Source organism: Toxotes jaculatrix, chromosome 19 (assembly GCF_017976425.1).
Source record: "Toxotes jaculatrix isolate fToxJac2 chromosome 19, fToxJac2.pri, whole genome shotgun sequence".
Lineage (NCBI taxonomy): Eukaryota > Metazoa > Chordata > Actinopteri > Toxotidae > Toxotes > Toxotes jaculatrix.
In genome coordinates, this window is record NC_054412.1 from 2,712,492 (window position 1) to 2,736,918 (window position 24,427).

The following is a 24,427-nucleotide window of genomic DNA, read 5'->3' on the forward strand; positions in this document are numbered from 1 at the left end:
ATATTTTAGACATAATAGACATCTGCTGGTTTGTCTTATGTCTTACCATCCCACTGATATATTTCATACTTTACAGAGAAAATGGTATTAAAGGCCGTTCTGTGTGAACTTGCTGAACCCTGTCGATGAGTTTGTAGAGCACAGACTGGTTCACACCGAATTAATGAATCATTAGTTAATGATTCATTCACAAATATCTGAATCAGAATAACATCCCCTTTTTGAATGAGTCATTCTTGATTAACTCTAAACCAGCTGATGAGCAGCTTAAAGTACTAACCGTTGGTTCATTCATTCATTCGTCACAGCGTGATGTGCCACTTTAAGTCAGGGGCATACAAGTCAGAATTAATCAGGAAGGAGTCATGAAAAAAGTGGTTGTTATTCTGATCAGTTAACCTGATATTCATTAATTATCAGGTTGTTCCTGATTTGTTCCTCACTTGTTTTTCCTCATGTTGTTCTGCACTGTTTTGTAAACTGTTACCATCAGGATTCAAAACCGATGCAGCAAAGCAGAGACACTTTACTACCGTCACAGAAACTGACCAGACTGTACATAGAGATGGAGACCAGGACCCAGTAAGTCCCTCTGAAGTGAGGAACATCCTGCCAGCTAACCCCGAGGACAGGTACTCAGACAGCCAGCCTACATGTACCTCTGAGATTATTCTATGGTGGAACTGCATGGCCAATGCTTTGCTTATTGCTTATTTTATAACTTGTAACTCATCTACTTTGATATTATTTGGTTATTTGGTTTGTAAATATAATTGATTTTCTTCTTATGTTCTGTCTGGCACCAAGGCGGACCAGATCTGCTACGATGACGAGCGAGACTTTCGGAGAGCTTGTGGAAGAGCAGCTGAAAGCGTATGAAATCTCTGAGCCGAAGCAGCTGAAGGTATATGTGTGGATATATATAGATATGATATGTATAGATATGTACACGTAAACACTGTTGGACAATTGGCCTATTAGGCACGTACTAGATTCTTTTAGTCTGCTGAATGTGATAGAACCTGTGAGGCAGAAAAGAAATCTAGACTTTTTCCTGAATAAGTTAATCTTTTCTCTTGTTGTTCATAACATATAGACTAAAATGTCATTCTGTTAAAGTTAACATGTATTGTTGTTGCTCAAACCCTCAGAACAATTCTGGGTCAGTGAGGTCAAAGGAAAGACGTTACTTCTTGCGGGAGAGTGACGGTATTTCCAGGATGAACAGAAATAATTTGAAGGTCACTGAGCAGCAGGAGCTCCAGAGCGGGGCTTCCCTCAGCCAGCAGCAGCCCAGCAGTAAGCTGACCTCTAGCATTCAGAGGTGCTCGTCTGCCCCATCTATGGTCTTTAAAGATGAAGCAACGCAGCTTGAAACCTTCCAGTCTCTGACCTTTCGATCTAAGCACAGCCAAAAGTTTGGGACTATACAAGACTTTTGCTCTGGTTTATATAATCCTCAGACATCCCAGAGAAAGACTCGAGCAGAGAGCCGGGCTCAGGCCGAGGACTTTTCCAAGGTCCACGGCCAAGAACAAACTCTCCTGACCCAATCTGACACTCTGCCTTTCTCACAACTCCAAATAAAAGAGATCACTGAAAAGCATATGCCCGCAGAAGGAAATGGAAACTTAAAATTTCAGTCACAAGAGAATGAATACAGAGCCAACGAGTCCAGAGAGAAATCCCATTTGGAAGAAAAAGAGAACAGTGATAACCCTCATTCAAGAGAGACAGAGTGCAGAATTAATCAATCACTCTCCGAGCTGACAGCCTCTGTTAGCAAGTCATTCAGTGAGAAAAGGGTGAAGCACCAAGAAATGGAAAACAGAGGTGAAACTGTAGGAAAAGCTGTTGATGAGGACAAGGTGAAAGGTCCGACTGAACTCACAGCACCTCACAGAAAAATGCCAGTGAGCTCATGTGGTTCCACCTCAGAGGATCGATGGGAACCATCCTTGCAGCAGAGTGACACACATGTCTGGACGGCCAAACATCCTAACGCTGTGGATGAATCAAATTTAGTGCAACATTTCAACATTTGCCCCCCTGTGAGAGAGAACAGCGTTTCCCCTCGGGCCTGGAGAAACCAGGAAGTTATTGTTAGTTTTAAGACAGAGAACGACCACATAGAGAGAGTCTCAAGCCCAAACACAGAAACTCTATCCACAGTCTGTGATGAAACAAAAACACATTTTCAGCTCTGCCAGTGCAGAGAGTCAAGACCAGGAAGCAGCGCAGCCTTGCACTGGGTCAAAGGTCAAAAACAAGCTTCAGGAACAACAACATTTTGTCTTAGTTCACTAAATAACACAAGTCACGCTTCAGCAGCTCTGAAACACAGTACATTTCCCATGCATTCCACTACAAGAAGCAGCAGAGGTAGTAGCAGCGAGGATGAAGATAACCCACACTCCCTGTGTCACCAGTTTCCCAAACTCCCATCCCTTCCTCCCTGCCTCAGCCCTCAGGAATCCCATTTAAACCTGTCAGAGGATGATTATGCCAGCGACGATCCCAGTGAGGCTGAGGACGGATGGATGTTCTCGGGGAAACTGAAACTGAAGCAAGACCAGAGACATGGATCTGGGCCAGTGCCTCAGCAACAATCCTCTTCCTCCAGGCTGTACATCGATAGTAGGACTCATGGTAAGTCTAATGGTGTTTTTAACATGTAAGCAAGGAGGGACGAGGAACATCTGAACTGCTCAGAGCCCAGAAGGACATCTGACAGAGGTAATAAGCAAAGCGGGAGGCAGAAATGTGAGAGAGGTGAAGCAGGCCAGGACGGGAAACCATGCTGCACGCTGAGCCATCCTGTTTTCCAAAACACGCAGAACTGATTTCACTGATTTCCTTATTTCTATTTTTTTTTTTGTTTTAATCAGTGAAATCAGCAGATGTAGTGTTTGTGTACAATGAAAACCTGCAGACTCTTGCAGAAATTGTTAAAAATACATAAAACACGTACCAAGACTGCACAATACACAAGGGCACTAGAGTTTGACTGACATTGATTTTGAAGGCTGAACACAACATTTTATGTACTATTTTACGACACAGCACGACAATTTGTAACTTTGCTTTGAAAAGCACAGTTCATTATTATGTTAATATTTCAGGGTTTTGCAGAGTTTTTTGTCTGATGACGGGCTGTGTCCAAAATTATGTGTTTTGAAGTTCCTGAAATTGACGATCTGATTGTAACTCCCACTTTATGCAGCAGCTGGTCAGGTCTTAACACAAGGTTTGGGATCAGTGAAGCTGTGTGATGCACCATGTGGCTGCTTCTTAAAAGTCTCCTTTTTGATTTTTTCATGTTCAGGGAGTCAGAAAAAGTCAAAGAGAAACTTCCTGAAACCAGAAATCGAACGTGATGGTTCAGATAAAACAAAAACATCACAAACATCGTGGGGATTTCACAGGTAAACAACCTTGTGGTGTTCTGATAGCATGCAAAATTGTTTTTTTTCAGCATATCTTGTGCTAAATGTTAGCAGCACTGCATTTGCAAGGAAGTAGGTGGTGTAATGTTATCAACTTAGCGTAACGCTAGTCAAGGATTCTTATCTTTTTTACCCCTGAAGTGCCGTAGTATCAGCCAAGCGCATTGTGTGTAGTGCAGATAAGCAAATGTTGGCATGGTAACACACTAAACCACAATGGTGAACCCGGGAAACATTATATGTGCTAAAAATCAGCTGTTTGTGATTGTGAGCATGTTACCATGCTAGCATTAGCATTTAACTCAAAGCGCTGCTGTGAGTGCAGCCTGACAGAGCTTTTAGCTTGGCTGTAGACTCTCAGCCTTGTTTTTATTATTTCTAATATTTGCTGTATTTTTTTAAATTTATTTTTTTGTTTGTATGCAGGGAAAGAGTGGAGAGAGGCTACAAAGGAGGGAACTTCCTCTGTGACAGAGACGAGGGCCGGACCACGTGGAGTCAACGTGGTTTGCACAAAGTGGAATCCAGGAAAGTCCAGGTAGATGTGGATTTGTGTCCGAGCCGACGCATTACAAGTAGAACAATGTCTGGACTTGATACCAACTTCAGTTAAAACAGAGTCAGGTCCATTCAGTGTGGGCCGCCCCTGTTATCAAATCACAGTGAAGGAAGCCAAAGCAACAGCGTTTGTTGGCACAGAGCTATGAGCCATATCAGGCTGTGGCATCACACACAGTACTTGTTAGCAGGTTAAAATCCTGTTTCCAAGGCATTTGTTGACAATACGAAAAAGATAAAACAATACCCGTATAACCTTTAAGCTGCAAAAATCTTTGTTTGGCAGCTGTTATGAAGCAATATATTGCTGAACAAACTGCTTCAGTGTTTCTCATGACATCATGGGCCTGTTTCACAACACCACCTCCCCGACCAAGCTGTTTACGCACATTTGATAGCTCCTCACAGACACCGTGGTGGTGAACTGCTGTGTAACACTTGTCTGTGTTAGAGCCATGCCTGAATAATAATTTACTATCCTGCATTTCTGAAAAGCTCCTTTCAGTTTTCCCTTGAGCCATGAATACCTCCCACTCCTGCAGTGTGTATGCTGCAGAACTGGTACCACCAGTGTTGTGTTGCCACTGGAATTCAGCAGATAACAAGCTTTTTAGTACCAGTCCTTCAGCAATGCTTTCAGAGACCACTACAGACTTTTTAAGAGTCTGAGGCAAATGTGAAACGTGACTGTGCACCTACCTCCACGGGATGACAACAGATTGTGTAGTTGTTTTATAGGGTTTCATGAATGTGAAGCAGAGTGCTGCTGTGAAATGACCTGTGATTATCCAACTAAAGCTGATTTTACCTGGATCATAAAAACATTGTTTGAATGAACTTTGAATAACTGCTCAAATTTTCTGGGAATTTTCTGAAAATTGAATTTTGATGATTCACATTCTGGCAGTTGTTCTACGAGATACCTGTTAATGACTTTGTGTTTTCTTGAACAGACCAGGACAAGTTTCTGCTTGTTTTTCTCTGCTTCATTCATCGACTTGTCATACTGGAAACGATTAGCATTGCTGCTTTGAAATTTAATGACGGGAGGCGTGGTAAAGCAGCTCTTATTTGAAAGACACAGGCTTAACATACCAGCGCAGCACTTGACAGTGTTTCTGTAGTGAACATGAATCTGTGGGTGTCAGTGATTTTCAAAGGACTCTATGCAGTTGCAGGGTGCTCGCAGAGTTTCCAAGCAGCCCCCAGCAAAATGAGAAAAGGTTTCACCATATCTGAAGTATATTTGCTATACAACCATAGCACCTTTACTGTCTGTCTAGGTATGACAGTTTTAAAAAGCAACAGCTGCTGTCAGTAGACTGCTAATGTTGTGATATTACAGGTTTGTGTGAAAAGGTGGAGTCAGGCTTTAATCTTGATTTCTTCATAATAAAAATTGTTTAAATAAATAGTTATCAGAGCCTGGATAATTTGCGGATAACACACCATAGCCGTTGCTTTTGTTTTGACTGAAATTAGCCTGAAACCATTTCCTGTTTTTCTGACGTGGACTCATGTCATCAGGTGTGACACTGAGTGGTTAAACACATAATGGCGTAAATCTGTGCAAACATTTACAAATATACTCCCACTCCTTCAGTTCACCAGATGAGTCACATACAGAGTTAGGTGTTTTTGAACAGGCTTACATGTGTGTTATGTGTGTTATGTGTGTGTGTGTGTGTGTGTGTGTGTGTGTGTGTGTGTGTGTGTGTGTGTGTGTGTGTGTGTGTGTGTGTGTGTGTGTGTGTGCGTGCAGGCCCTCAGGCAGCAGATGGAGGACCTTCAGCAGCTGCTTAAACAGAAAGAGAGTGATTGGTCTGTAGTTCGACGCCAGCTCGAGGCACTGATGCGAGAAAACTCTGAGCTGAGGAGGAAGCTCACAGTTACACCACAGTGCTGCCTGCTGCTGGGCCGATGCACCACACCAACACGCTCTGTGTCCGAGGAGGGACAGACAGAGGTATGATATACAGTATGCCTTTCTTTTCCAGTCACAAATCAAACGAATCCTGTAAACAGATCCTCATCTCCCATGTTTCGCTGATAATTTGTCAGCGATGTTTTTGTTTTATTTTACCCTGAATTGTTCTCCCTTTCAATATAGTTTAATGAAAGTAGAGTTAATGCCTGTGTGTGAGCACACTGACACATTAGACCTCATGCAAGAACCTTTTTATATTCTTATCCTTCTCTTACTTTTTTCTTTACTCATATTAAGGCTAAATAATTTTTAATGTTTGCCGGTCTGAAATTTGGAAACAAAGATAATGGCAAGCTGTGTTTTTTTTTTTGCATCATATGGAGAAGTCGTGTGTGGATGTGCACAGTCACACAGTTCACTCTTTATGGTCTTTGTGGTATCGACTGACTGTTTTTAAGCACTTGAGTAGTACAACTGGTTTGACCTGCTGTACGTGGCAGAAATAAACGAAGCAACGCTGCCCTCCACTGGCCTTCAGTTCCGCAGCCAGTGAAGGATGAGAAGTTACATCAGCAACAATAAGCATTAATTGTGTTGTTGCTGTTAGATCCTCTCTGATAACCTGCACTAAAAACACAGATGAAACACTAAAATAAGCTGCTCTTATACCGATTGATTCTAAATGTATATCACGTTACAGTTTACACTGTTAATGTTTTTTCCACTTTACAACACGTAATGCTTGTTTCTATTGTACAGAAGTTCTAGAGTTCACCTTTGTGTCTGCAGTTTAAATCTTGTTGGTATCAAATTATTCAAGTATATAATACACTGTTAAGTGGTCTTTAAGCACCTCGGCAATAATTTATGAAGACGGACAAAGGATGGTGTCAAAGCACTGACTGACCTCATTACATGTTTATGCAGTGCAAGTCGATATGCTCCTTGTGCCAGTTCTGTCACAAACCTGATTTTACCATCCCAATTTAAACAGCCACTCATCAATACAACAGGTAAAAACAAATTAAACTTAAACTAAAATTCAAGTATATAAGCCGTTTCAACTGTAATCAAAGATGTGATTGTGTCCTTAAAATAATTCAGAAAAACACAGCAACTGCAGCACAGCTGCCTAAAGTGGCTTCTAGAAATGAGTCTAAATCACCAAAAGCTTTAGGTAAATAAATATATAGTTATGTACTTTAATTATGTCAAACAAAAAAAACGTGTTGTAGCAGCTCTATAAAACCAACCAAAGAAATACAAAATAAATAGATCTCTATAGCAGTAGGAAAAGAATAGTGCAGGTTTACAAAACTTCAAAAAAAATGATGAAGATTTCTTTTTCTGCCCAGATGGAGCGACATCGGTCGAAGAGGTGCAACCTGGTAACTTTCACTAACAGGACAAGGAGAGTAATTTCTACTGATCAGACAAAAACAGTCACATTCTTCAATGGAGACGTCAAACATATTCTGGAAGATGGGAAAGTGGTGAGTTCTGAGGCTGCCGTTACCTTTATATACTTTTTAAAGTGTAGTCGTTGGGCTTTAATAATAAATCACACCTTTTTTGTTTCCATCAGTGTTCATGCTTTGTGTTCATGGTTCACCACAATCACGTGTGTAATGTTTGTGTGTGTGTGTGTGTTACAGGTGTATTATTATGCCAGTTCACAGACGACACATACCACCTACCCGAGTGGTCTGGAGATCTTTCACTTCCCCAACAACCAGATTGGTAAGAGATGCCTGGATGACAAAGCTACATCTGTCAGGGGGCTGTTATGGTTTTAGTTTTATATTTTATACAACATGTTGCTCATCTTGAAAGCATCTGTTATCAATGTTTTTTTGTTTTGTTTTTTTTACATGAAAATGGTGTGACATTGTGAAAGGTGTTGCTCGTAGTGATAAACATAGAACTATCAGCTGAATCTGCAGCTTCCCTCAGCTTCACGGAGCTTTACAGTGAGTTTCATCTCATTGTTTATCGGTCTGAGCCACATCTTCATTGTTTTGATTCACTCTCACTGCTCTTACAGCATCGTTTTCAGCTGCAGCAGGCAAATCTTTAACTGGAAAACCCCTAAAACCCACAGTACACCACCTGCTCAGCACCAAACACAGTAGAACATGTAGCAGATAAAGAGCGAGTAGCTGCTGGCTCACATCTCTCACAGAAAATGGAAAATATGCACAGACCTGTATACAGAACAGTAGATGACTACAGCTCACGGTATAATATTTCTTTCATAATATGTCTCCTTCTGTAAACAGAGAAGCGACACCCAGGGGGGACGAGAGAGATCTTATTTCCAGACCAGACCATCAAGTATTTGGAGCCTGATGGCAGCGAGAGGACAATCTTCAACGACGGCACCATCGTTCACCTTTCACCGTAAGACCGAAGCCGCTACTTCATTTCAGGGTTAGCTTCAGGGTCAGAAAGCCGGCAGGACATAGGAAGACTAGCTGTCATTAATGTGGCAGCTAACAGGTATCCTCATAAATAAGCTATATTAGTACACCAGTTAGAGGACAGACACTGACCTAAGATCTGAGATTCCTGAACAGATTCATGGAGTTAGGTAATAAATTACTGAAAAGTGCTGATTAAGGTAATGATCTGTTGGTTCATTTTTTGATTGGCCTTTTGCACTGGATCCTCGTCTCTTCCAGGTCCGGTGAGAAGGTGGTAGATTTCCCCAACGGTCAAAGAGAAATCCACACTTCCCAGTATAAGAGGAGAGAGTATCCTGATGGGACAGTTAAGACCATCTACCCCAGCGGACGACAGGAAACCAAGTATGCATCAGGCAGAGTACACATCAGGGAAAAGAACAGAGTCACTGTCGCACAGTCTAAATGAGTGAGTGAGTGTGTGTGTGTGTGTGTGTGTGTGTGTGTGTGTGTGTGTGTGTGTGTGTGTGTGTGTGTGTGTGTGTGTGTGTGTGTGTGTGTGTGTGTGTGTGTGTGTGTTTAGGGATGTAGTGATAGGAGGAAACTTTTCAGTAATGTTTTAAATAGTAATCTGGAAATCCACCAACATAATCACAGATCAACAATCAAGTACACTGTTTGTCTCACACCAATATTTCTCTCAATCAAGATAATGTGTCAGCACTTTTCCTTCATCTTAATGAGTTATCTGATGGACTCAGAGCAGCACTGTTGAGCCTCAAATGAAAAACGAACTAAAGTGAATTAAATGTCTCAAAATGTCTCATTTTAATAAAAATGTCGTATTCTATAATGCTCTATGTTGGCTTGAAGCATTGACTAAGCAGTGGAGGATCCTTTGGTCCCCAGAACAGTGAATCAAAATCTTCCTCGCCCTCTGTATCCATCTTCAACTCTTCTTCTACTGTCCTCCGGTTTGTCTTGTCTGACTGGGCTGCAGCCAGCCGACCAGTCAGCCTGTGAAGCTCCTGTGTGACGCTCTTCACATCCAGTTCGTTCTGTGAGGCATTCAGCGTGGCTTTGTTAAATGGGAATGTGCGAATGAAGTCTCCAACTCTGAGTGGGGGGATATGTTGTCCGTTCAGTGCGGTGGTTCCCTCCAAAGGAGCCTTTACTGTCCGGCGACTCCCACTGTGAATCAGACACAATATCTGTGTGAACGATGTGAATGGTTGGAGCTTTTGAAAGCAGTGCTAAAATCTAAAACCACTATTTATTTATTTTATTTTTGTATAAAACCCAAAACTTTGTCTTTGTTCAAACTTCCGAAAACAATATTTAGGTCAAGAGAAATTAAAAGCTGCCTCTGAAAGCAAGAGTGATGTGATAATAAATGTATACCTGTGAATGTCAGGGAGCCTCCAGGACACAGCAGAACGTCTGAATCCCAGCCCCTTCTGTCGGATATCAGGTGTCTTAGAGGAAACGTCTGTCTCTCCTGAGAGCTCCATCTCAGCTTCTGTTTCAGTGTCGTCATGGTTTGTAACCTCAGACACGTGAAGACTCTTGTTGTCCATCAGCCACGGTGCAAAAGCTGGACAAGTCTGTCTGTTTACCACTGACACATTTGTCCTTGAATGTGGGCCGAGTATCAGGTTTAGGGTCTCGTCGGTGTGGGTTTTAGTAGCTGTGGTGTTAATTATTCTGCCCCTGGTTGCATATATCCTGCTTAGGTCAACAGGGGGAAGGTGTCTTCGTTTGTCAGCGACAGGCGCTTGTTGTCTGGATCGTCTTTGGTTCATCTTTTTAGGCTGGCGAAGAGTTTTTAGCAGAGGGAGCGCCTGAGATTGTGAGGGCTGGGTGCCACTTGTTTCCTTCTGAAATTTGGTTTCTTTAAACTTCGTGAGCACAGGTGAGGGCTGGTTACCATGGAAACAAGGCCGCTTGTGCTTATGTTTCTGATAAGCTCTCTCTCTGAAACTGTCAATCGATGAGTAGTTCATCAAATCAATCAGATCACCGATTAGTCCTTTCTTCACAGTAATATCAGCCTGGCAGTCCAGAGTCAACGCTGGGCTGTAGTTCACCTCCAGCAGCCAGGGTTTAAACCTGAAGTCAATAAGGATATCGAAACCAAACAGTTCCACACAGTTTGGACAGGAGGGGACCGAGGGAGCGATGGTGAGCAGGGTCAGAGTGACGATATTGTTGATTCTCTGCCACAACAGAAGCTCGTTGATATCTTGGCTGTGGAGAAAATGCCTGAACTTGCTCATGGTCCACTTGCATCCTTGGCCCACTCTCTCTTTTTCGGTTTTGTAGAAAGGACCGAACTTATTGATGCTGGTGTTGGTGAGGTGAGCGTACAGGTTCTGCAGAGATGACAGGTTGTACTTCTCAGTGGCGAAACGCACCAGTCCTTCCTGATGAATGTAAACGGTCAGTGGGTGAAAGCTCTTAACGCACACGTAGATCCTCAGGTCAAACTTGTAGCCAGAGATCAGCAGAGGGTTGCTGATGTACCTCTGCACGATAACAGAACAGTCGTAGACCAAATGCTTAATATCCGTGAAGATGAAGATCCCCCTGCCTCTGGAGAGATCCACAGGCTTACATATCCAGTAGACCGACGGTCCTCTGGTCAGACGCAGTTTGTTGTATTCAGCCAGAAAGCGGGTGTAGTCATTGGGGAGTATGAAAGCGGTGGGACTGAAGTCGTAGAGAGACGAACCACATGTGGCTCTCATTCTCCTCAGGTTGCGGGCCAAGCAGTCCTTCCAAAGAAATGCAGATCATTCTTTTAGAGCGTGAACATCTTAACTCTAGCTGGTTTCTGTTTGGAAACTTCAGATTAAGTTCCCAAACCAGGATTATTCCAGTACATTGATTTAGATTAACTCAATAACAAATCATAACAAATCAGACCATCACCTTGCGCGTGATGCCAACAGTTTTGGGATGGTGGTTGAGGCGCTGCCATGGCAACAGGTTGTGATATTCGGAGTTGCGAAATGCAGAGCCGCGCCAGTAGAGGTTCCAGTCCTCCTCCTCCCGTTCTTCTTCGTCATATTCCTCCCATCCTCGCTCCAGAAGAACCTCCCTCACCAGCTCTGGACCTCTGTCATGTAGTCTGAATACCAGGGATGCAGTCATGCTGCATTGTCCATGTGAATGCGATTAACATTACAGGTGGAGGTGGGGAGTGAAATATTTGAATAAGTTGTCTCTAATATACAAGAACATTCAGCAGGACAAAGCCAAACTTTCTAGATAATCATCATATTTGGTCACTTTAAAACAGTGGCACAGAAAGTAAAGATGCAAACACAGACATCTCCATGAGAAATTTATAATATAATGTCCAAATGCAGGTAATGCAAGAAATAATGTATATTAAAATGTTCTTTCACAATGAATAGAAAAAATATATTAGATGGTTTAAATGTTATTTCAGAGGCTTTTCCACTGAAATGGGATATATACAATCCCATAAAATGTAAGCCTTCACATTTCATATTTATCTAATGAATGAGAATAATAGCTACACAAATGTTGGAAGAAAAGTAATTTCTTACCTTTAAATGCTGAATGCACATAATCTAATTGTCTTATTTTCTTCTGTCAGGTAAATGAAGGGTACATGGCACAGTGGGTGTCTCTCCTTTCAGCTCACCTTGCATACAGTGTAGTGTTGACAGTCTGTTCTCTTGGCTCCTCCTACAGACAAAACCAGACTCCCACACAAACAGGGACATAGTGTAGTTACTCCGTGGGACAGGTTTTTGTACCAGACAATGGTTGTTAGATTAATACCTATTGTTAGAATAGTTTTGTTGTTGCCTGCTGTTATCATAGAGATAATAAACTACCCCAGTCATTTAATACACTGAGAAATGTAATGCACAAAAAGGTCTTTATATTTAACTTTGGATATTATCTGCTTGGGTTAAGATAAACTCAGTGGCCACTTTTTAATTTACAGTGGTGTTGGTTTTCATTCGATTGTTTTCATTAAGTGACCACTGAGCATTTATGTTGTTGACAACATGCAGAAATCCAGCTCCTTGTAGACTGGACACACTTTAGGATGTGTGTATGAGGGACGGTTAAGTAAGACGTGTGTTTGGATTTCAGCTGGAACAGCCTTTGTTTACATTTTCCAAAGAAATGTGGGTGAGATCTCATTCATTTTATCCTCGTCTTCCTCCTGATGCAACAACATGGGTGACGGATGTGTGGGGATTAACAATCCTACAGCCCCATTGCTCCAATCCCTGCTCAGCAGTACATTTAAACTCTTGCAGACCTTTCAGCTATAGGGTTTCATTTGGTGTACGTAGGCAGGTAGACTTTAAAAAAAAAAAAAAAAAGAATAAAGATTGATTTTTTTTAATTTATTGAACTCCATGGTAAATGCAGGAAAACCAGCAGCAAACCCGCTCACAGCGTTTTCGCCCGCTCATCTGAAAGAAGAAAAATATCTTGGTATGGTTGAAATGCTTTGTCTGCTTGAACTGACTCTACAGTTCATGCATATTTAGAGCATTTAAGATGAATTATATAGTTATCTGCTTTTTTAAAATTATTATTATTATTATTATTATTTAAACTGGAGTTAAATGAAACCTGCAGATAACCAACAGTCTTGTTAAGAGGTTGTTACCACAGTGGTAGAGTCTGTTCAGTCTCTGTATGTCCAGCTGACTGAGATGTGTCCTCTGACCCATCTGCACTTTGCCCTGCTTGGACAGCACAGTCGGACTTCCATCCTGACTGAAAAAATACCTGCAACCAAAAAAATGTAATACTCTCATAATTAATAAATTAAGCAGTTATAAATCAATCTACCCAGGATAAGTCACGAAGGACAAAATAATTTGACTCTAATATAAATAATGAATGGACAGAACTTTTAAACTAAGCAATGATAATCTGTAAGTCTGAAGAAATGAGGATGGGATAGGACTTACTGCCCATAGTGCATTATAGAGTTCAGGTCATATGGCAGGTTCAGAGTGTTCCCACGTTTCTTGTTGAAGTTCTTTTGTCTCCCTGTGATCAGAAATGTTCTAGATTATTTAATTATACAGGCAAATTCAATATACAGTAGCTGTGTCCAAATGTGCCATACGACATACAACACTGCATTTATTTCATCTGTCTTTCTGGGGGAGGAGGAAGCGTCTTTCTGATGTGCACTCTATATTCTAAGAAAATCAGCATCCCCTACAGCACTTTGCGATTTTAAAAAAGTTAAACAACATTTATGTTGTTAGTAGACACGTAGTTGTAATCTCTGCTGCTTTTTAGTTATTAGAATTGTTATAAATGTCAGTGGGATTTTGAATTGAGGTTTTCTTCCTTCTGGAACAGAGCCTGGAAGTTCCTGTCTCACTTCAGCTTTGTATACTCTGTTTGTTCACCCAGATCACATGCTATTCTGTTATCTGAATAAAGGTCGTCCTTTTTCATTGTAGTGCTTCATCCTTTGTCCTTTGGTCCTTTTAGTTTAATGTTTGATCTTTAACATATGTGACACCAACAGAATAAAGATCTGTAGAGGGCAAAGCAAGAGAGATTGCGCTAATCTCTATAAAGTACCTTTTTTTGTTTTTAGCTTTAAGCAGATGCCTTTAACCGAACAACATAATGTGTGACTGAGTGTGCTGAGTACTTCTGTGCCCCTCTCAGAGAAAGATGTCAGCTGTCGTGTTTACCTGGCATAATGTTCTGCCACTGCACAGTGATGTATTGATCCCGGTCCTTGCGGGTGTGTTCATGATGTAATCCCAGTGCGTGGATGATCTCATGGCAAAGGTTCCCCACACTACATGACCGAGCATAGTACAAGGTTTGGGCTCCTCCTCGACAACCAACAAAGGACGCACATCTAGAAAGCCCCAAAAAATAAAAATAAAAGTAAAAATCCAGTTGGTTTTTTCTCCTGCCTGATGTTAAACCATGCAGTCAGTTTTAGTTTATTCGCCCAGGTTTTGAGACGTCTGAGATTTCTGCCTCCTCCCCAAATAAATGGAGATTGGATTTTCAACTTCGACACCTTTCCCTAAACAATGTCCCCATTATATTCCACATAACACATTTCTCACCCTTTGCCGTTCTGGAACTTCAGGTAGTTCAGCTCTGTGGTGTGTTGTTGGAAGCGAATACATGTGACATCTGAAATCATTCTGAAGGCAGTGTAGATGTTTGATACTCGATCAGCTGTTAGAGCGAAAACATAGAAACCGTTTTACCATCTACAGCGTAATTCAGTGGTTGTACATTATTAGAGATTGTTAAAACCACAACCACCCACCTAATTCAGCACTGATGGTATAAGGTACGATGGCATCTGGCCACAGGGTCTCCACAGCATTCCTGTCCTCCTGGAAGTTTTAGGCAGCCGAACATTTAAGGATCATTATCATGATCTGAACTATTCCAGACTAAAACTGTATTAGCAATTTAAACTTCCTGTCATTTTAGTCTTTCTGTCACAACTGAGGTCACATAAAATTATACAGTGTATGTTAAGTGTGCTTCCCCTTTTGTTGAAGATATTTCTTGTGTCTTTCAATCTTAAAATTCCCAGGTGAAACTGAATCTTGTGGACAAGAAGTTCTCCATCTTACCGTAACCAAAATATCTCCCTCCTGGACAATCATGTCTTCTTGAAGCTCTATAATAGTCAAAGTGTGGGATAAAAACAAAGTCACTGTACACTGTATTTATGAAAACCATTAGTTTTGTATATGTATGCGTGTGAAATTGAATTTTACCTTCTAAGGTTTCTGCACTGACTCTCTGTGGTGGATCAAGCATGATGGAGACAGTCACACCTACAGAAATATAAACTTTTAATTATATAATTTCAAACAAAAAAAAATCAAGAAGTCTTAAAAACCAATGAGCACCAACCTGGAGCAGGACTGGTCACATTGTGGGTGTCATTTAAAGGAATGTCACCAGCTGTGAGAGAGAAAGATATCCAATAACAGTCACTCAAGTTTGAATAATAACTCTGATTTTACATTTATTAAAATGCTTATTGAGCATTTATAAAATATACTAAACATCCACCTTTTAGAGATTCTGTAGAGGCTGACTGCAGCACATCAGAAATAACTGTAACGTTACCTGTGGAAATTAAGGGAAACCATCATAAATTATTCTTTATGTTGTAGCAGATAATTAAAAAACCCCCAAAGAGCACTAACCTGTGGCAGGAGTAGTAGCATCCTGGGATGGCTTTATGGGGACAGCACCGGCTACATGAAAACAGTGAGTAAATTATCATCATCATGTATTTAGGTGAATACCGGTTGTGTAAATGCTTCAGTCTGTACCTGTCGAAACGCAGATGAAGACCAGAAGCCACATAGTGCAATACGGCACAGTTTCTAAGAATGAGAGGAGCTGTGAACCTAAACCTCTGTTGGCTTTCTGACAGAGATCAGATGAGCCGATTACCATCAGGCATCTCAACAGGTGTGATCACTTCACACTAATTATGACCTTTCAGCTTCAGTCTGACCTGTAGAGGGCACAACAGAAGATTTCTCAGCTATGGGTTATGCTATGGAGTCTGAAGACTTTTAAAAGATAATGCGTGTATAAAATATCCATTCATAGTGAATTGTTGTTTGCAGCCATTAGGTTAAATTCTATAACAGGAGAGTTATATTTTTCTCTCTGTTTTTATGTGAGCAACTGTGCAATGGAGCCTATTTAATAGTTTAAAACTCTTGAAAACATTTTGAGCCCAGCCTGGTTTTTGATCCTTAGAAGCGTCTCACACATTCTGACAGTTTAATACTTTGCTGTTGTTGTATTGAGATACAGACATTTACAGAATGGTGTGACATACAGCGAGAGCCATACGTTTTCCCCATGCTGAAGAACTGCTCTGGCCGGGGTCGTTCTGGTGGCCTGTGGTGATAACACTGACAGCGTTATCACCCCATCACACTCATTTCCTCCCTTGTCTGGTTAAAACTCTTGAGCTTTTTGAGTGTGAATTTTGGAGGTGAATGAAAACAAGGACGTTATAGAAGAAAATCGGTTCAGGTTCCTGAATAAATAGAAGATAAAAACATTTTCAGCAGCTGAGAATAAAATCGGGGAAAATACCTGAAAAGTGAGCATTGTTTGGGCAGCTGGTCCTCAATGAATGAGCAGTCTGCTTTTCATTCACTAAGTGATGAATGGGGGGTTTTGTGGCTCCCGACATGGCCACTAGAGGGTACACCAAAACAATTGAAGGCTCTCAATCGAAGATCAGTGAGTTTGTGTCCTGAGATTAAACTTTCAGGCACAGCTGCAGCTGTCTGTCAGACTACATCTCAGCAAAGTCTGTACCAGTGAATGTTTTAGATGGTTAAGGTTAGAGACACATGAGCTGAAGGGTTACCGGTAAATGAGGCAGAATTAGAACAGGATCGCTCTGTAAGACAAAACTCGGGGCTCAAACTCACAGTGCTCAGTGATGTGTTCATAGACCGTATGTGTCATAAAGAATGCTGCGTTCAGGTACCACTGAACACGCAGTAATACATAAAATGTAGCTAGAAACGCAGCATAACTATTCTTTTAGTTTGTGACCGACAGAATCTAGGTGGTATTAGATTTCGTCGAATACCTACAGTGACAAATAAAGTTCCCTATGTCTCATGTCTCAGCGGTTAAAGTAAATTTTCCCCACGGGCCATGAACGCAGCGTCAGTCACCGTCATGTGATGTCCTGTCATGTGGTTCAGTCACTTCCTATTGATTTGGTCCGGAGCAGACACTCTGCTGTATCATGTCGTCTTAGTTTGGCTCCGCAGACAGTACCCGCCGCAGCAAACATGTTGTTCCGGTATAAATCTAGCCGTTGTGCCCCTCTGAAGCTGGTCCTTTGGTTCGTGGCGTGTCTGGGATGTTTGCCGGTCCGATCCGGAGCGCAGGAGGACAGCAGCAGCAGGCTCTGGTACCAGGACCTCTGCAGGTAACAAACACACCTCCGATACAAACACTGCCGCTACGAACACAACAGACGTTAGAGATCACAGCATATCATGCATTTTATCAGCTAAATTGAACTTGATTTTAGAGGAAAATCAGTGGATTATTTATTGCTTGTTGCCAGACACCTGGTATAAAACAACCCTTGACATTATATGAGGGGCTCCTTTTAAATTAGGCTCATAAGCAATCATTCGGCTCTTTGTTTCAGTTACAATATCAACTTTTAGATTTGGTTTACTGTTCGTGAAACTACCGTTATCAACGGTGTTATCAAGCTAGCATATCGATGATTAAAAACACGTTGCTCGTCTTTAAAAAAACGCTGCTTGCGATGCTTGATAAGTTTTAATCAGCCGCAGTCAATGTATGCATGAGCTCCAAAACTCATTCAAATGGTCTCAAACCAAACGAGTTAACGGTTAATTCTGATTTTATCAAGCTAAAGTGTAGCCTAGCTAACGGCTAACGTTATTTGGAAACGTTACTTGTCATGTAACAGCTAACGCTAACTGTTAGCTACGTTAAATCACATGTTTTTGAAAGGGATCCTGGTATTGCAGTCTTGACATAAGTCGTACGAGTGTGTGGGAGGTAGCTAAATACGCTCACTCCTGTTCTCTGCTTAAGCACAAATTTGAGGTACATGTACTTTACCTGAGCATTTCCGTTTTGTGATACTTACTTCAACATTTCAGAAGGAAATCTTGAGCTTTTACTTGACAGCTTTAGTCACTAGTTACGGTACAAATCAAGACTTTTTTATATAAAACGCACAGTATGAAGAGCTTGTAAATCACAATGCGTTATTATAGATTAACTTTAAACAACTACATCAGTAAAATGATGCTGTGAAGAAGATGTGCATTATTGCATAAGTACTCATTTTTATTTAGTAGCCCTCTGTGACTGTTACACTATTTGGTTTTATTAGATCTCAATACTAATCAGTCACGGGGATCACTTTTCAGCATTGAGTGCTTTCCCTGTTAATATTTAAAGTAAGTGTTTCTGACTATATTCACATTTAGTTAAGTAACATGTTTAACGCAGGACTTTTACAGTGTGATATTAGTACTTTTCCTGGATGTGAGTACTTCTTACGTCCCAGATCACAGGTAACATTTCATTACAAGCTGCTGGTTAAATACAGAGTTGTCCTCCTTTACCAAGCTCTGTTTAGGCAGCTGCTGTTCAAATATTGACACAGTAATAAGGCAAAAATGATAGAAGGTAACTCGGCCTGTTGTGTAAGCCTGTAAGTAACCGTGTTATTTCCTTGTTCATGTAAGGAGATTGTCTATAAACAGAACTATTTCAAACTTTTGGCAGGTGTAACTGTAAATGGCATATAGGCAGTGAAGTAATATTCACATCACTTACTTGAGGTGAAGAGTATTAAGTGCAACCCCTGCAGCAAACCGACATTAAAAAACGAGTCTCAAATGTTAATGCATTGTTACCTTTTTGTGAACTGGCCACATACTCCATCTTATTCCTTCGCTTCTTTTTTCCTTGTGTTGCAGTTATAAATGGGAAGCTATAGATCAGGATAACAAAGTGAGCTACACATTGAAGCTCTGCGAGTCATCACCATCAACCAGCTGTGGCCCCAGCACCGCCGTCTGCGCTCAGAACCTCACCACCGCCACCAGACAGTCTGTCGGTGAGTACAGTCCACCGCTGCACACTGGGACACAGTAAAGGTTTTGCAGTTGTATCATGCACTTTTATCAGCCAGGTGTCATGGTCAGACAGTTTGATGCTTATGTTCATGACCTGCACAGTGTGAGAATAAAAGTTCTGGTTCAGGTTCTGGCTTTGCAGGAATGCAGACTAAAACATGTGAGTAGTGTGTGTAGTAATCATTAGTCTCTGTGTGGGAGTCTTAACGAGAGGCTAGCTCATAGCTACCAGCGCTGTTACCTGTTCTGTTGTTCAGGCGTTGGCTGAGGCCCTCAGCAGCCTGTTTGCCAGGAAAAGATAACTCACAGTACTTTGGACATATTTGTTGCCACTTGTCGCTCCACACGACAGCCTGTGTGAAGTTGCAGATTTCAGATTAAAATGCGGTTTTGAAAGAGTCACCTTTGTCCCCACCAGGAGATAAAATAATGTCTGTTGTAGCCTTGTATCCAGAAGTATTGTACAGGATAAAGGATTTTTCTTTGCTGGGGAGCAGGGTGTTCAGAGCAGGTCCACATGTCCTTTGGACATCTGTGGCACCCAGCCCACAGAGAAGCAAGGTGCATGTGATCCTGATGCATTGTTGGTGCTCTTTGAGTCCAATGTGTCCCCTTGTGTCTTATGACAACCACACAATAGAACATTTAATGGCTCTTTAGTGACACTGCTGGAAATAATTTACATCCCAAGGCGATTGTGTTTATACAGCGTTGGTACACACAGAGGTTGCTTTGGCTTTGCATTCTCCACCCAGTCTGTTTCTGTGTGAAGCATGAAATTAGCTGTGAATTAACGGGCTTAATGTTGGGAGCAGGACTGTGCTCATGAGCATTTTAAATTGATAAATGCTGTAGTTTGACATGTGATCATAATTTTTTCCTTCCTGCTCAAATAAAATATATCCCCCTCTTTCTATTTTATTTGTTTTTAGTGCTTTTTGTTATGTACAGTACTTTAATGTTTAATTTTCTTACAACTTTTTTCATCAGACAATGTTATTTATTTTTACAGAAAGTCATAAATGAATGGATTAATTTTCCGTTTTGTGCTGCACATGATTTAAACAGTTCACATGAGCTGCTGAGAGGAGAGTTACTGTAGCCACATCCCTTCCGTATGTCTTAGGATGAAAAGTCTCATTACTTTGGAATCGTGATTGAAAAGCAGCATCGAACATGCACAACTCCAGAAGTCCAGTGGCCGATGTGTTCACTGAGAGGTTTTCTGAAAATCCAAGAGAAGTTCTGCTGCATAGATCAGTCTTTCAGCACTTTATTGGTACATTAGCAGATCTGATCTCTGTGCTGATGAGGCTGAATCTCCTGCTGGTGCTGTGTGTCAGCAAGATCCACATCTCTGTCCTAGAAGGCCTGATGTGTCTCAGCTTCTCTATTCATTGTCCCTCTGATTCCTTTTTACTGTAATTCAGCCGTTTACACCAGGAAACATCAACCAAAATGCAGCTCTGCAGACAAAACAATATACTATTGTTGTGCTGTATGTAGAACATTTTAATTAGGAGGAATTTTAAGATTGATGAACGTTACGCCACTGTCTTTGATTTTGTCCATGACCTCTCTGAAGAAGACAGGCCGCCTGTCAGAGTTATTTCCAAGTCCCACAACAGCAACTTGTCCCACGGTCTGAGGCCGTGACCTTCCCCCGGTGACAGTTTGGTGTTTGGTAGCTCTCAGCCAGAGGGTGTCATCTGACTCAGATTTCTGACTGTGACAAAGAGCTGTGTCTCACTAAAGGTTCTGGACCGAGTATTGCAGACTCATGTTGGAGGTGGGGAATATGTCCAGCTTGTTTTTCTTTTTTTTTCTTTTTTTTCTGAGGATTTCGTCTTTAGATTTCAGTTACTTCTCCAGAGGAAGATCACATATAGAAAGTGAAAGAAGCAAACGATGACAAACAACAAGCGGCGTGACCAGACGAGTCAGAGTTTAATCATACTTGCTGACTTATCACATGACCCAGGAACACATCATCAAGCAGAAAAGTCACAAACACAAATAGACACAAATCTCATGCTCTGCTCACCCTCCTCTCCTGCTCAATGCTTTATCCACGCTCTCTGCTTGGCTCTGCTGAGAAACCTCACACTTTGATGTTCATGTCTCTTGTGCTTCCTCAGATCAAACTCTTTGGATAAAAAACACTCACTATAGAACTGAAAAGGGACCGTGAAAGGTTTGTACCCTGTGACACTACCTGCCGGACAAACAGTGTTAGAGGCTAGCTGGGACATGAACAGTGCTTCATAAGAACAGTGTTAAGATACAGACAGCGCTGCCAACAGCAGTTGTGTTTTTGGTGTTAGTAGGTCACAGTGTTGTTCACTAACATTCCTTTATGGTCCCGTCGTGATAGGAGTCCTGCCATATCAGAGGGAGCAGAGAGCACACACACTCATAGTCACACACCCAGCACTCATGCACGTTTCTCTTAAACTGCCTTTTATAGAAGAATCAAAGTAAAAGATTCACAAAGGAAATGGAAAATTATATGCTTCCGTGTAATATTTTAAATTGAACTGAGAAACTAAAATGCAAACAAAACGAAAACAAAAACACAAGGACACTTTATGTGCTTTTACTTACTTATTTACTTTAACTTGCTTATTATGTTAGCCCTTCACAGTTTTACTTTTTGTACACTTACAGAAGCCAGTTACTCTCACAGCGTTTCATCTGGCCGACCTACTGTGAGTTTATTTAACTCCCTGAGACTTAAATCAAGTCAGAGTCTTCATGCAAGACGTTTCCCACTGCTGTCCGTGTCTAATGATGAATGAGTTCTCTGTACTGACAGCAGGGTCAGGTTATTATGGTACAGAGGTTTATCTTGTGTGTTTGTGAGTTTACGGGGCAGTGGGTCAGGAGACGTTAAGTTATTATTCTGCCAGACTGTCTGCTACAGTAACATACAGTAATACAGTAAGAAGTCTGAGAATGAGAGCCTGGGTGTGTTTGTTTCTGGGGCTCTATATAATATGTGTATGATTATCCATGAGTGGTAAAGCACCTGGCAATTCAAATGTCACTTCTCTGTCTTTTCACCCTTTTATTGTATGTGATAATTGTAAAATATCTTTATTTAATTCAGTATTTCAAAAGGCCTTGAAAAAGTGTTAATTGTGTTTAATTGACTCTGAGTTTCTGTGTGTGTGTGTGTGTGTGTGTGTGTGTGTGTGTGTGTGTGTGTGTGTGTGTGTGTGTGTGTGTGTGTGTGTGTGTGTGAACGTGCAGGTGAGCTGTCCCTGCAGAGGCTCTCCGAGACAGTGCTGGATTACAACAGCACAGAAAAATGTCCAGGAAGCGACAGCAACATACAGACCAGCATCAGCTTTCAGTGTGGGAAAACCATGGTGAGACTCACAAGCAGCTCATGAAATGTTGTTTTTCAGAAACCTGGTGGTCTGTGGTGAACATGGCCTAGCAATCAGGTTTCATCAATGGAACTCCGGATGCTTAGAGCTGTGCTCTATATGCCGTTTACTGCACATCGTAACTGACACTGTGAACATGCTGGACAGGTGCAAAACGATAAACTTTACTCAAACATAAAGTTCCACCATGACTGTGCACTTCAACTGTTGTGTAATATTGAGGAAACATCACTGTGCTTTCCTGTTTTTAGTCTTTGTATTGTTTTTGTGTTCAGCATGTTCTGACTCAAAGAAATTAAATAGACCTAGCTGATGTTTTGGCACTGAAACAGAGATTAAACCCGTCCCAGCATTTTTGAGCTTTCATTTGACTCAAATTTTAATAAATGAAAGTCACAATTAGCAATTCTGTTTCACTGAAGCAAACTTAAAATGATGTTTGTCTGCTGGATCCTGTCTGTTCTCAGCAGCAGTGAAAGGAAGTGAACATGTCAGTGGAAATAATGTAGGACAATGACAGTCACCTGCTATATGTATATTCCTTCTCCTTTGAGTTCATGTGACTGTGGTTTCTGAGTTAGCTGAGCGGTGGGTTGACATTAACATGTCATTTCCTGTTTCAGCAAAAGTTGATCCGCGCTAGATTTTCATTTGACAAAGTCTGATGTGGAGAACTGAAAGTTGCTTTTATGAAACTTTTCCAAAACGTATGATTTTTTTTTCTGTACCTTATTGTGTTTTTCTTTCCATACCGCTAAACTACTGTGATCTTTCCGAGCTGGTGCAACGAAATCTCGTTCCTTACACATACCTGGACGTAAAAGTAAATGACAGTAAACTTCTCTGAATCTTGAATCTGAATCTGAATGATGTTGAGGAGGAGAAGAAGTGAGGAGGCTCAAATGAAGTTAAACTCAGCAGAACTGTGTCACTGGTAAATAGTTATTCCTAGTGTAAATCAGTGTAGCAGAAGTTTGCTTGTAAAAATCACAAAAAAAAAACACTCAAAGTAAAAGAAGTTGGCCTGTGACCGTAAAAACTTGCTGATTCGGACGAAAAGCGCGAATGAAAAACACTCAGCCCTTTCTCAGCAGGCGAAGCCCTCGATCAAGCACTGAACCCTTAGCGTCTCCGGCGGCAGCAGGCTGTGGTTGTGCTGGGCAGCACTCAGCTGTGAATGTGCAGAATAACTGGAAAGTCAAACATTTATAGAGAAGCTGACTCAGAATTCCCCTGAGCGTTCACATGTAATAGATACAGTGTGTTAAAGGTTTACTCTCTTTGGATAAAAACAGTGAACTCTACACTCTATAACTGAAACACTGGCACTTTAGTTTTCTGTTTGTCAAATGGTTTTTGCCCTGCAGCTTTTTTTTTTGTGTCTTTGTTCTTCAGTCTCGTTTCTCTCCAAACCAGAGCTGCTTATTTCACAGTGCGATGAAGTGTTGGTGAAGCTTATCAACATGAAACTACCGGTCTTACTCATGTTCCTGTGTGTGTGTGTGCGTGTGCGTGTGTGTGTGCGTGTGTGTCTGTGTGTGTCTGTGTGCACGCTCCAGGGGACTCCGGAGTTTGTCGCTGTGTCTCAGTGTGTGCATTACTTTGAGTGGAGGACCTACACCGCTTGCAAGAAAGATAAATTCAAGCCACACAAAGAGGTATGTGGTGGAACATCTGATTTGGAGTCTGAGTCACCGACCAGAGGGGTTTGTGTCTAAGAAAGAGTGAAACTGTTGTGGTATCTGTGAAGGTGATGGTGTGAAATATGAGAGATGATTAAGCCAGGTAGGTGTTTAAGTGGAAATAAGAAGTTTTCCTCCCGCTCTTGTAGGAATATAGAGTTTAAGACATGTATTTATTAATGTGTAGGGGACATGTGCTGTCATGATGTTCCAGTTATTGTGAGCTTAATATGGAATTAATTAAAATAATGTGTGAAATGAATGAATGTGTGATTCATTCTCCATTTTTTGTGACATATTACAATACTGACATATTGTTAGAGTAAGATGTC

At 41.3% G+C, this 24,427-nt stretch overlaps 3 protein-coding genes across 4 annotated transcripts in view; 1 reads left to right on the plus strand and 2 right to left on the minus strand.

The window, feature by feature from the left end:
* Positions 1-9,161: 9,161 nt before the first annotated feature.
* On the minus strand, positions 9,162-11,486 carry ttll2 (tubulin tyrosine ligase-like family, member 2). Its single transcript, XM_041064629.1, has 4 exons — positions 11,265-11,486; positions 9,929-11,107; positions 9,735-9,838; positions 9,162-9,524 (listed from the first exon to the last, which is right to left on the minus strand). Exons 1-4 carry the CDS (start codon positions 11,484-11,486, stop codon positions 9,191-9,193), a joined length of 1,839 nt encoding a protein of 612 aa, XP_040920563.1. The 3' UTR covers positions 9,162-9,190.
* Positions 11,487-12,737: 1,251 nt separating this feature from the next.
* On the minus strand, positions 12,738-15,795 carry LOC121199765 (high choriolytic enzyme 1-like). Its single transcript, XM_041064698.1, has 12 exons — positions 15,680-15,795; positions 15,551-15,601; positions 15,414-15,470; positions 15,252-15,302; positions 15,113-15,172; positions 14,966-15,012; positions 14,650-14,719; positions 14,441-14,555; positions 14,051-14,223; positions 13,304-13,385; positions 12,997-13,118; positions 12,738-12,796 (listed from the first exon to the last, which is right to left on the minus strand). The coding sequence occupies exons 1-12, from the start codon at positions 15,711-15,713 to the stop codon at positions 12,774-12,776; spliced, it is 885 nt and encodes a 294-aa protein (XP_040920632.1). The 5' UTR covers positions 15,714-15,795; the 3' UTR covers positions 12,738-12,773.
* A 1,321-nt stretch (positions 15,796-17,116) lies between these two features.
* igf2r (insulin-like growth factor 2 receptor) overlaps positions 17,117-24,427 on the plus strand; it is a 30,513-nt gene continuing 23,202 nt past the window's right edge. For both annotated transcript variants that reach the window (XM_041064042.1, XM_041064043.1), the window contains exons 1-4: positions 17,117-17,319; positions 18,863-19,002; positions 22,274-22,392; positions 23,973-24,071. In XM_041064042.1, coding sequence (XP_040919976.1) covers positions 17,180-17,319; positions 18,863-19,002; positions 22,274-22,392; positions 23,973-24,071 — 498 coding nt within the window. In that variant the 5' untranslated portion in view covers positions 17,117-17,179. The remainder of the gene's footprint in view (positions 17,320-18,862; positions 19,003-22,273; positions 22,393-23,972; positions 24,072-24,427) is intronic.

Bases quoted from the DNA above. Each gene is read 5' to 3' on its own strand.
- ttll2 (XM_041064629.1), bottom strand. From the start codon at position 11,486: ATGACTGCATCCCTGGTATTCAGACTACATGACAGAGGTCCAGAGCTG. The intron at 11,108-11,264 runs GTGATGGTCTGA...TTTCTTTGGAAG, and splicing joins CTGTTGGCATCACGCGCAAG to GACTGCTTGGCCCGCAACCT. The intron at 9,839-9,928 runs GCTTTTGCACCG...GCTGAGATGGAG, and splicing joins TAAACAGACAGACTTGTCCA to CTCTCAGGAGAGACAGACGT.
- LOC121199765 (XM_041064698.1), bottom strand. From the start codon at position 15,713: ATGTGGCTTCTGGTCTTCATCTGCGTTTCGACAG. The intron at 14,556-14,649 runs GTGGGTGGTTGT...TCGCTCTAACAG, and splicing joins TACCATCAGTGCTGAATTAG to CTGATCGAGTATCAAACATC. The intron at 14,224-14,440 runs GTGAGAAATGTG...GGGGCTTTCTAG, and splicing joins AAGTTCCAGAACGGCAAAGG to ATGTGCGTCCTTTGTTGGTT.